This window comes from Apostichopus japonicus, chromosome 15 (genome assembly GCF_037975245.1).
Source record: "Apostichopus japonicus isolate 1M-3 chromosome 15, ASM3797524v1, whole genome shotgun sequence".
Lineage (NCBI taxonomy): Eukaryota > Metazoa > Echinodermata > Holothuroidea > Aspidochirotida > Stichopodidae > Apostichopus > Apostichopus japonicus.
Window position 1 is genome coordinate 2,108,681 of NC_092575.1, and position 12,601 is coordinate 2,121,281.

At 38.3% G+C, this 12,601-nt stretch overlaps 1 protein-coding gene across 1 annotated transcript; it reads left to right on the plus strand.

Annotated features, from left to right (window-relative positions):
• The first annotated feature begins 2,835 nt into the window (after positions 1–2,835).
• LOC139981243 (uncharacterized) lies at positions 2,836–12,512 on the plus strand. The gene is made up of 15 exons (XM_071993471.1): positions 2,836–3,070; positions 3,873–4,097; positions 4,318–4,423; positions 5,111–5,140; positions 5,801–5,905; positions 6,692–6,805; positions 7,349–7,471; positions 7,829–7,948; positions 8,209–8,559; positions 9,248–9,376; positions 9,853–10,035; positions 10,500–10,686; positions 10,988–11,259; positions 11,697–11,845; positions 11,999–12,512. The coding sequence occupies exons 1-15, from the start codon at positions 2,918–2,920 to the stop codon at positions 12,176–12,178; spliced, it is 2,427 nt and encodes an 808-aa protein (XP_071849572.1). The 5' UTR covers positions 2,836–2,917; the 3' UTR covers positions 12,179–12,512.
• The last annotated feature ends 89 nt before the right edge of the window (positions 12,513–12,601 follow it).

Genomic DNA, 12,601 nt, shown 5'->3' on the forward strand with positions numbered 1-12,601 from the left:
AACAAGACCGATTTAAAGAAAACTCATTTTAATTTAACCTTGCTGTACGTTCAACGATTTCATTTTCTGATGTATACACTTAGGCCTACTTTGCATTATCGCTTTGTACAAGAGTCTTCCCACAATGTTAACGGATCTATCCGCTTCTCGGCCTTTTGGCTAAGATCATGTGTAACTTTACCCCCCCCCCCCTTCTAAGGGAATCGTCGTGAGACACACCAGGCGATGATGACACGGTCACAGTCTTGATGCAAGGAGGGGGGGGGGGTGGACTTGGGGTTGAGAGCGGATCAACCGGTTCGTCGTTTTGGTTTTTCGTGCTCAGGTGACTTTTCTTCAAAAAATATCTATCTTACTCACCGGTACTGAATTTGTCGGTCTCCGAGGCCCCGGCCTTTATACTGCGACTGGTATGTCCTGCCTAGTACCCACACCGTACTAAACAAATGATGGTTTGGACTATATATATATTACCATTAAAGTTGAAACTTTACCACGACCGTAAGCCATAGTTTTTTAACTATATTGAAGACGGTGACACTTTAACTCAGTACTTCCCAACTTGTCAGATCTCGTTGCGTAATCTTCCTACGTGCCTATTCACCAACGAATTCCTCAAATGCTTTAAATCGCCTTCAATCGTCTTAACGAATACATCATCAGTATAGTCTAGTTCATACTCTGTAATCAATAATAATAATGACAAATTGTAAGGATGTCAAGAAAAGCCATATCAAATGCTGTCTCTTCAAGGGACTTTTTCCGGTTTACCTTTCTGGCGGATGCATTTCATTCTAATTGTAGTTTATTCTAACTGTTGTATGATACCTACTTTGAGACATCCACGCCATTTTGGGTCGACGATAGTATTTTATCTACAAGGTATCTAGCATACGCCATATAAATGCATGCACATTGACTTACACATTAAATCGTCAAACAGTATAGAATGTAGTCTCTAAGCTCTTGTGAAAGTGATCCATAGCTAAACCCATACCCCTCACTGGATAGCTGACACGTTGGCCATTCATGGCACCTTCAATTTTCCGTATCATGACCATGTATATATATATTTTTTAATCTATTTTAATTTAAGTTTCCTTCAACCGACTTAGTAAAACACATCAATCCGACGACACTGCCCTCAACTATCACCGACGCGGAGACATTCGACGGCATTATCGAAATTGGTCTGAAGTACCCTTGTTTACTTGACAATTAGTTTCTATTCAACATTATAAGATGGTAAAACACCACATTAACGATGTATTGGTACATTAACAATGTACTGTTCACTAGCATGACTAGTCAAGTATCATTTCGAAATAGTAAAGAATTAGTCGAAAATGTAGAAAATATTCCTTTCCATTTCAGCAAGTATGAAGCCTGTATCTATAGCAGAGGTGTTGGAGCCGTAGGGAGAAGCACACGGGGAACACCATCCAAAAACTTGTGACAAAAATATATGTCGTATCGTTTTACTTGTTACGTAACATTAAAAGGAATATAGGCTATACCTTCTTTCGATAAATCGAAAAGACCGACTGGTGAAAAGCATTTAAATTATTACTCTCAAAGAAATTGGTTATTATGGTACGGACGCTCAGAGGATTCACTTTGTCGGAACATTTTGATGTATATCCTCCCCAGTCATATTCATACGTTCTCTGGTCACAAGAAGTTCATATATTACCCCCTCGTCAATATGGTGCTGAATAGAAATATTAATCCATCGTTTTACAAATGAATGTTGAAAGCCTTTGAAACTATTCTTCCTGCTTTATTAAAGCGGAGGGGAAGGGTGGGGGAAGGGTGGGAGAAGGGTGGAGGAGGGTTGGGGAGGGTGGGGGAGTTAAATAAAATCTCATTAATTTATAGTAAATGATTAAGGAGTTAATTGAGGCAAAATATTACGCTTGCTTTCTTTCTTTTTTTCGATTTTTCATAAGAGCCGGATCGAGGACTTGAAATAGGAGAGGGTAGTGGCCCTGAGGTTGTTGAAACCGAAACTCACATAAGGGGTTTTTGGTTTACCCACCAACCCACCCACCCCTCTGGATCTTAGCATGTTCATCTTCATTTTAATTTTAGTTTCACTAAGAAGTCGATTTGATCAATGAGTCTGCATTGTGTTAAAGATTAATTTTTCAAGCCATAAAAGTGGTAGGCTATACACGAGCGATGGAGCATGGGGCTCTGTTGGTATGGGAGGGGGGGGGGCTGTAACCCGCCCCACCCCGGTTTTGTATAATTAAACACTTAAAGATGCCCACTTTGCAACATTTTCCCTCTCTTATATTAAAAATGCCCTCTTGTTATTTGAAAACAAAAGCCATTTGCTACATGTAAAAACATTCAAATTCTGGAATTTGTGTTATACGGGATACACAAATGTTTTCCGTAATATGTTGTTTGTGTCGTGTCCAGGTAATAGACGATTTACATTTCACCCTGGCAAACCATCTCAAGCAGATAGTGACGTCATCATACTACCTCTCGACTCTCTAAAGCCTGAGATACATTTACATAAACTTATTCAACCTCAGTAATTTATCCCACCCCTTCAAAGTCTGTCAACACTTAAAGAGCGACGCCCAAATATAAGTTAACGTAAGTGAAGCCTTGGGAAAGTCTTAAACATACATGCTGAAAAAGAAACAAAGGAAAAGAAGAAGAGGGGAAAAAATAAGAAGACTTTAGCAAATATTGGAAGTGGATTCGGCAAATATTTTCAGACGCCCATTTGAAAAGATTATAATCTGTTTGTCATATAAACCGTTACCTTGTTTGGTGTTAACTTTAGCATCGTCCTTTTGCAGCCACTTTCCTTTCATCTTTGGACCTTTGCTTTATAACTGTTGTAAGAGAAATTTTAGAGTCATTATTGCCTCTGGTGGTTAACGGGAATAAATCCAAGATGAAGGTCTATCTACTCCTTTTGGTGACTTTTCTTGCTCTTTCGGTCTTCTTCATCCAAGAAATCAATGGCTCGAAATTTTCGAAAAAGTCTAAAAAGTCTGAAAAGATTGAAGCTTTGAAAGAATTGATGATGGCTAAGAAGTTAGCTCAGGTAAGTGAAGTATATATACTGTCAAGTTAATAGACCTATGTATAAGTGGCGATACTTTTTTCCCAAACTGTTATATAATACAATCAGCTTTACCATAACCAACTCTCATTTCCAATAACGAATCAAGAGTGTAAAGTTATAAACATCTCCGATTAGAAGTTCTTTGAAAAGAATTGTTACTTCAACACGATTTTTGACTCGAATGGCATTATTAGTTCATCCTTATCTGTAACGTTCATTTTCTGAGAACACGTTACAGACAGTCTAACCAGGGAGTTCCATAACAACTCCCTGGTCTAACGTCAAGATAGGTTGACTGTTTTGTTCAGTATGCATAGACGTATGAATACGGCAAATAATTTGAATGAGGAGAGGTGGAGGGGATGTGAAGGGAGGTGGGTGAGAGGGGGAGGGTGAGTGTGAGTGTGAGAGGGGCTTTGCCCGAATATAACCAATTAATTGAATACCTATGATTGAATACCTTTAAGTGAATACCTTTATTTGAATACCTTTAACGGGACCTACAGTCAGTCAGACCAAATCTCAGAATAGTGGTTGAAAAATGGGAATCTCTTTAGTGTATTTTGGGATTGGAAAGGCATGTTTATGTTTGCATTTTGTATAGGACGCTGAGAAATTCTTACTCTTAAAATGTCGAGAAAGCCCGAAAAAAGATCGGATAAAGAATAGTGTTAGGGTTAGTGTTAACCCATACCCTAATGAAAACCGTAAGACAGGGGCAACAGCTATAATTGTTATAAAGAAAAAGACGCATGGCATTATTTTGTTATGCACATGATAGATGAAAGCAGCCCGACGTAATACCGACGTGAAGGAAAGAACTCCAGACAAGACCAATGATCAGAGCAAGCGCAGTAAGGTCAAAAAGAGGCTTCATTCTCTTTACACGGAAGCCAAGAGGGAGTACGAGCAGGATAAGAAACAGGAAAAGAAGATGGCGAAACGAGATGAGCTGTTACAGAATAAGAAAGCCTACATGCTGGAAAAGGATGCTTACAAACAAACGGTGAATATATAAATTTGTAAACCAACAAATACATATCAACAGAAATATATATATATATATATATATATATATATATATAGTATGAACACTGGAACAATAAATATACAGTTATCCTTGAATCACATTAAAAATTGGACGTATAACTATATGTGCAGATGAATTTGTGGAATTTTGCAGGGGGTTGTGTAACAAACTTGTTCTCTTGCATTTTGGGCTTCAGAAATTGAAAAAAGCAAATGAGAAACTGGCAGAATCCAAAGCCAGAAGAGATGCCATGATGACTAAGTATTCTGTGTCCATGAAGAGAGGCGTTCATCCATTCCACGGTATTTTATAGCTAAATTTTTCTTTACTTTAATTTACATTAAAATTGATTAGTATACTTCGATGTAGTCGATATTGCCTACAAATATGATAGGGAAATCGGAAATGGTCAGCAAGAATAAAAATGTACACAAATGTCTTCACTGCATTCGCGCCTCTTTTATTTTATTGACTGGTATAATGCTTTTATTTTGCCCGATTCAATGTTTGGAGGGCTAGGACTTCTAGCATTGCCGTTTTTGACAATATTTGTCAGCAATTCTTATCACATAACGTAGAGGCCGATATTAATGATGATTAAATTGAGATACCCAGCTTCCTCGCTTGAGGTAACATTTTTATGCAAGTATTCATGTTTCATATTGTGAATATTTATGTTTCATATCGGAACGTTTCATACATATTTCATACATGAACGTTCCATACGTTAAGATGGAATAATGTTTAGTATTAAGAGACGTAGAACGACAGGGGGTCTTAAATGAACATCACTTGAACAATGTCAGCCTTTAATACCACAAATGGTTAAGAACAATTGTAATTACCGATACTGAATGAAAAATCATCTGAAGATGCGGGTGTGTATAATATTTGACTGAAATATGATTACATCCCATTTGTAACCGTAAGTTCTTCCATTTTTTTATTTATTTATTATCTATTTATTTTTTTTTCCTTTTTCTTTGCAGATGCCATATATTTGACCAAAAACCAAGCAGGTGAGTTAATGACATTACATTCATTAATAATGGAAGTAGTTTTAATAAATTAAATTAATTAAGACTAAATCATTTAACAAGAAATACATCTGTTATCCACCCGATTTGATCTTTGTATATTCTAGTCAAAATTATATTCATTATTATCCAAGCAAAAAAAAACTAACAAAAACAACAACAACAAACAACCAAAACGTAATGATGATGTTTGTACACATGCCAAAAAATCATTCCAGAGTTGTGTGTGTTGTTAGTAGTTAGGAGGGGGATGGGGAAGAGAGGGGTAAACTGCATTACCATTTTCCCGAAAAGGAACCGGTGTACTTCTGGGGTTTAGGTGCCAAAGGGTGCAGCTAGGTCGAGGTGTCGACGGTAACGATTTGCACTTGGTCACGACAAATGCTTGTTTTTCGTCTGAGCAATTCAAGTAATCCTGGGGTACTTTTATTCGGTGGGTCTGATACTAATACTGTACAGTGAATAATTTTCTAATAAATAACTGGATATTAATATTAGCTACCGAATATCGTCTTTGTATAACGTTAGCCGTTTCGTTAATGCATGTTTTTCCATAATTCACCCATATATGGAAATTGGAAGATATGATTGTTTCTTCAAATCATGTTGATTAAGTCGTCTATCGTCTTCTGTTTTTGTCAGGTTGCAACAGTGGTCAGTTCGAATGTCAAAATGGCCAATGCATTCCTGATCACTGGGAGTGTGACGTCATCAGTGATTGCTCTGACGGTAGCGATGAATCAGGCTGTGAGTTATTCATACCATCATCAGATTTACAAGTTCAAAACAGTAATTGGCCGCCTTTGGTTGTGGCATAACATGTAATGGACGTGTCGTTCGAAGTATGATAAAATGGTACCAACATGAAGTAACGAATTGAAACGTTATTGAAAAGTGTACTTAACACTAACCTAAAACATGATCAATGAGCACTGGTCTGCCAATGAACACTGACATAAGCCATGCGTACAAAACTAAACACTAAACTTAACTCTGAACACTGACATGAAAACTGAATTGAACTGTCGGATCTGAACACTGGAATGAAAACTGACGTTGACGGTAAAATGGATGCTTTTCATCGACCTGCACACTGACCTAATTAACGTTGAATTGAATGGTGATCTGAATGAAAACTGACTTGAGCACTTCAATGTGACCTGTGCACCACACGGTAACGTGGAATGAATATGTACTGACCACTATACTAAACTGAACACAGAGCTGGACCCTTATTCGAACACCTAAAGACGAAAGTGAAGATGTAATCCCAGAATGGAGGTAGAATTAGAGGCACTTAAACTGCAAACTTGCAATGCACTCAACAATGACCAGAACAATGAACATTGAACTATAACCTGCAAACTGAATTAAACTATGACCTGAACGTTGTACTGGACCGAAACTAAACTTTGCATCGGCAGTTTATATAACTTAACTTATTTCATAGTAAGAAGCTGTACTTGTGCACAGGGGAATTTGTATAGCTTGGAAATGTTTGATAAGCATATACTTTATGCTTCTTTCTCATAGGTTCATGTTCATCCTCTCAGTACACATGTGATAACGGTAACTGCATTCCGTACGCCTGGCTTTGCGACTACGACAATGACTGTGGAGATTATTCAGATGAAAAAAGTTGCTGGGGTATGTATGTCCTCTAAAAACCCAGAAATCAATTTTCAGTTGTAACCGTTTCCCAGTAGTTTCTTTGCTACGATTTCAACCCCTGGTTGCTGGTTACGGTTCACATCAACACACCAAATGTGTGCACAATCCAAACAGTGGCTACCGGGGCATTTAAGTGCACCACATCCCATGCCGCGTTCACTGGGGTACATTATATGCACCATAACCCGGTTTTTCGGACCTGGAGTAAAAGAGGAAAGTACGTGCGTGCCCATGGAAACAACGGCCAAGGCTTGAACCTGCAAGCCCGTATATCCATTACAACCGTGACTTCACCCACTTGATCGCATCGATATGTTAAATAGAGTTTTTCTCTTTCAATATGTGTGTCTTCACCTTTCTCAGTAATCTGTTTGAAAAAACAAGAATAACATCTCTCCTTGTAAATGTGGAAAACAGTGGTCACATATTACGATTTGAAGTCTCTTATACTTGCGAACAAATGGATATGAAGGGGAGGTTTTGAGTTCAGAACATTTTATAACATCCCTATCTTTGCAGATCATGGACCCGATCCTAGCTGTTCTGGCGATGAATTCCGTTGCGGGGATGGAGAATGCATCCCTTGGTACTGGGAATGTGACAGTTACAAAGATTGTGAAGATGGTAGTGATGAAGAGGATTGTAAGTACAGTTTTTTCTTTAGTTCTTCGTTGGATTGATTTAAATCAGTTTCACATACAGTTGGGAGAGGAAGGTGTGGGTGGATGGATGCGGTTTCTGTATGGAAGTGGCGTAAATGGCGTATATGAGACGCAGCTGCCTTGGCCCCATTTCTGAATAAAATGTGAGCTGAAAAATTCAAGTCCAACATTGAATTAAACCCTCTCTTGTCCATGTAGCATCACTTGATTCTCCCAGAAATGTTTTAAACTTCATTTTAACATATTGAAAAGATGGTTACGTTAATATTAATTGACGACATGTTTCTTTGACATTATTTATTTCTTTTCATCTCTTCCATTATCTTGCATTGTATAGGTCAATGTGGTGATGGTACGTTCACTTGTGACAGTGGGTCTTGTATCTATGCTAGCTGGGAATGTGACGATTGGGATGACTGCGGTGATAATTCCGATGAAAAGAATTGTGGCTCCCAAGGTTTGTTTCTAGTAATTCATTCGTCAATAATTTGTAATTATTTTCATCATTACTTTATTCCTTTGCTGTTTTTATCACACATCTGTTCACGTCACTGAGGTGAATATACACAAGTTTTACTTCCAATTAGCATTATATAATCATACAATATTATTCAATTATATTAAAACTATGTTATATTATGTAAAAGTATATTATTATTTTTTCTAGTAACACTCACGTACCGTAATCTTCAACTATTTTGTTATCTTCGTATATAGAGTCTTCCTCCAGTTTTAGCGGATATTCCTCTGGAGTCAGCTCATCCATAGTTGAACCATCTTCCAGTCTAGCCTCTTCTTCCAGCCTAGCCTCTTCTTCCTCCGCTTCCCAAAGTTTATCATCTGCAGTTCAAAGTTCATCATCTGCAGATTACTCATCTTCCGACAAAACTTCCTCCTCGGTATCTTCGTCCGAAGCAAGTTCTTCCAGTGAAAGTTCATCTTCCGCCGGCTCGTCCTCCTCCTCCTCTGGATGCGACGGTTTCACCTGTCAGAATGGGAATTGCATCCCTGCAACTTGGGAATGTGACAACTGGGATGACTGTGGAGATTCAAGTGACGAAAATCATTGTAAGTTGTTCATCCTTTTTTCTTAATTCCCATGTGACGTCAGATGTGTACAAATATGCCTAGTATGCAACATTTTGATTTTCAAAGCATCTTCTTCCATTAATAATGTCAAAGATGACTATAGCAAGTATTCCAAGATTGTCTGTTAAATTGTTGAATTTAGATTGAAAAAAAAAATGTTATTTGATCGAAAGATTGAGAGTCGACGAAAGAAAACAGAAAAGAAATATGACCAAAGCTGACAAGGGCTTAGTGGAATACGACCTAATGAAATGATCAGATAGGGAGAGGGGGGGGGGTGTTCATTGTTCTCATGCATACTTTCCGTTCCTCTTTATTCTCTATCTCCCTTTACCTCACACACTCATCCAATACTCTGGAGTTACCAACATGATGCGTCATGTATAACTTGCGGTGAAACAGATCCAAATGATGTGTCTCCATTACATCCATACTGTATTATTGACTTTGAATCAAAACCTAGAAAATAGCAGATATAATGACTTTTTCCTTTAGTTTACCATCAGCATGGTATGTTCTTGTACCATCGTAGCAAATGAAACATTAGGGAAACAAGGGAGGGGACGTGTAACGCCCAGCGATAGGCCTCCTCTTGATCACGGAATAACATACCAATACAAAGCTGGTCATTATTTTTAAATATATTTTGGAACTATTGATACAATAGGTTCTGGAGATTGCCCCTCTAATAACGTCAGATGCCCTAACGGCTGGAAGTGCATTCCAAATTCCTGGATATGTGATGACTACGATGATTGTGGAGATAACTGGGATGAACAGAGCTGCTCTGGGCAAGGTTCGTCTCTTTTGTGTTTACTTGGCCAATCAAACGTTGGGTATACTAACATAAATAAACTGAATTTGAGTGACTATCGCTAGCTAATATGTATTGTGAAGCAACATTGTTGTAAGAAACCTATCGTTAATTATCTGAAAGTTAAGAGGCAAGTGGCTTCGTGGAAGTAAACTAATATCATGGGTTACTGTTCTGAACCTTTTTTAGAGACAATATACTCATACCAATTTGAAGCGTTGATAAACAAGTGTTTCAATTGCATGGGTACTGATTCATGTCGTCCCATCGAGCGCCACTCATGTTTGAAATGAAGAAACGACATCATATGGTCGTCAACGTAAATGGATGTGTTCTAGATTTCTTGTCTTATAGTTTGATAGTTTGTCTTTAAATCTACCGTTGCACACCTAAAGCACATTGTTCCTTTATTTAATCTAGTTATATTTTGCAAAATATTCCCCACCTTTACCTCTCAGGTGATTCTTCCACTCAAGCTCCCTGTGGTTGGTCTGCTTGGGGAGATTGGAGTCAATGCAACACAGGGTGTAACGCAGGTCTGAAACAACGAACTAGGACCTGTCTGTGCCAAACAGGTGGCTGTGCAGGGGAAAGCACAGAATGGGAAGAATGCCCGGATGACGGATGCTTCCCCGAAGCACGTAAGTATTAATCTGCCTTATTAAAATATAGCCATGGGAACACCCAAAGACACACAATAGCAACAACACAATTTGAGGTTTCTTTCGTCTGAAATGACCTGTAAATAAAGTGCTTGAAATCATTAACGGGGAAGTGGTGTATCTAGGAAGGGCTATCTTTTGGCAAGGGAACCGTGGGCACGGTAAATTGCCACCCAGGAGAAATTATATCGATTCGAAGAGTATAGCTCCAGGCGAATTAATAAATCTTTCCCGGCTCAAATCTTCTCTTCTACTAGATGGAAATATATGAAAGAAAAGTGGGAAGGGATTCATCCCTCTTCTCTGTGATGTACCCGTTTTGACAGCCCTTTTTTCAAAAGTTCATGACTTGTGCAAATTTTGTCTGAGAGCTGTAACTTTTCTGTTGAAACTTCGCATATATATATATATATATATATAAGTACTACAATATTTCATTACAGATGAGGGATGTGGAACTCGTGTACTTCAACAGCAGATGGGGCGCATTGTTGGTGGCGAGACTGCACCAAAGGGTGCATGGCCATGGCAAGCACAACTTTTCGTCTCGGGAAGCTATTTTACCTGCGGAGGAACATTGGTTGGACCACGTCACGTCATTTCCGCCGCACATTGTTTCCAGGGAAGAATGTGAGTTTTCAAAAGGTTCTTATAAAATTTATGTTAAAACAAGGTAAGAATTGTGAAAAACTTTTCATTGATAGAAGTTATTATTGATTGAAGTTAATATATTAGGTGGTGTGAAAATGAAACTGTCCTTGAACCTTTTTTTTGTTGTAACAAATCAGATCTCTGAAAGAAAGACATATATATATGAAGAACAAATAAAAACAAAAAAACAAGAAACAAACTTCACAACTCTGCCTAAAGACATATTTCAAGAGCATTTTCGAGTATTTCCAAACAATAGTTGAAACTAATTTTTATGCAGATATGGAGACGCCAGTAACTGGAATGTCCATTTTGGCAAGCATGACCTAACCTTGAGTGTCGGTACTGGAGAGTCTTCGTCTTCGGTAGAAAGGTTGATTATCCATGAGAATTACGACAGCCAAACACAGGATAATGACATCGCCATGATGATTTTATCAGAGGATCAATCACCGTCGGATACCATCAACTTTGCTTGTTTAGATGTCGATCTCAGCAAGATCTTCAACCAGACATCCGATTGTTTCATCACCGGCTGGGGCGCCACCGCTTGTAAGTTTACCCACGATCGATAAATTGTCTTAAACATTGAAAAGCGGATCAGTAGCCTAATGTCTTCCAACAGGCAAGAAAGTGACATAATTGTTACTCTAAAAGAAACATTGTATTGCCAATTTATCACTCAAAGATAATAAAAGAGATTTATTCGCATATCCCTACTCAATGTATGAGGGAAAGGGATTGGGTGGGGATGGTCTGATAAAACGATAACATGTAAATGTAATACTGCCGACCGATAAGTCCCTTAAGTCCGTGAGGAGTTTTAAATTCAAATGTGGGATGTTTATCTGAGGCGGTGGGACGGGGGGAGGGGGGGGGGGTAACCATATCATCAGTAGACTCGTTGATGAAGACTTGCTAAACTTATTTATTGACTGCCCTTAATATATCATAATGAACTCAATCCATCTTTTATTCTACATTCTTAGGGCAAGGTGACGTGGCAGATCAATTGCAAGAAGCCAACGTTCCGTTAGTAGATCGAGCCACCTGCAACCACAGTGGATCATACGGCGGGGCTATTACTGACAACATGATCTGCGCTGGATTTGCGGCTGGTGGGGTAGACGCGTGCCAAGTGAGTCTAACCCTTATAATTGTTCGGAAATGTTAGAAGCCACTCGGTACAAACAAAATCATAACTTGACAAAGTTGCTCAAGTATTGCACCTTTTCTTTTTTTTTCATTCTGCCTCATTGTTTTGTTGTTGTTTTTTCCCCATCAATTACAGGGTGATTCAGGAGGACCTCTTGTCTGCTCCGCTAAGGATGCCAATTCTGACGAGGACAGATGGTACCTGGTTGGCGTCACTTCCTGGGGTTATGGATGTGCCTTTGCCGACTACCCTGGAGTATATGCGGATGTCTCCAAATATATGAGCTGGATCCTAAACAACATTAACGCTAACTAACTAAACTTTAGTCTTCACATTAGAAAATGAACAGATGTTTGTTTTCAGTGTGTTTGTAAGTAAGTTTATTATAGTGATTAGTATTGGATTTGAACAAGAGACCTCACGAAACTCGAACGGTCAAAATTTCTATCTCTTTATATTTCCCCCTACTTCGCTCTACCCATCACCATCCACTTAAAAAATAATATATTTAACATCGATTCAAAGAAGCCAAAAGAATATATATATATATTTACGTAGCGTCAAGTGTTAATAATTCCTTATCTATCGTTACAATATTCAATACAAATATTGAGAAAACCGAATATATTGTAACCCTGCATATACCGTATATTTGTCGTTTTTAGTTTTTGTTTGTATTCCTTCATTTGGCCCGTATTCATAATTCTACGTTATTAAACGTCAATGGATAATGTAGAC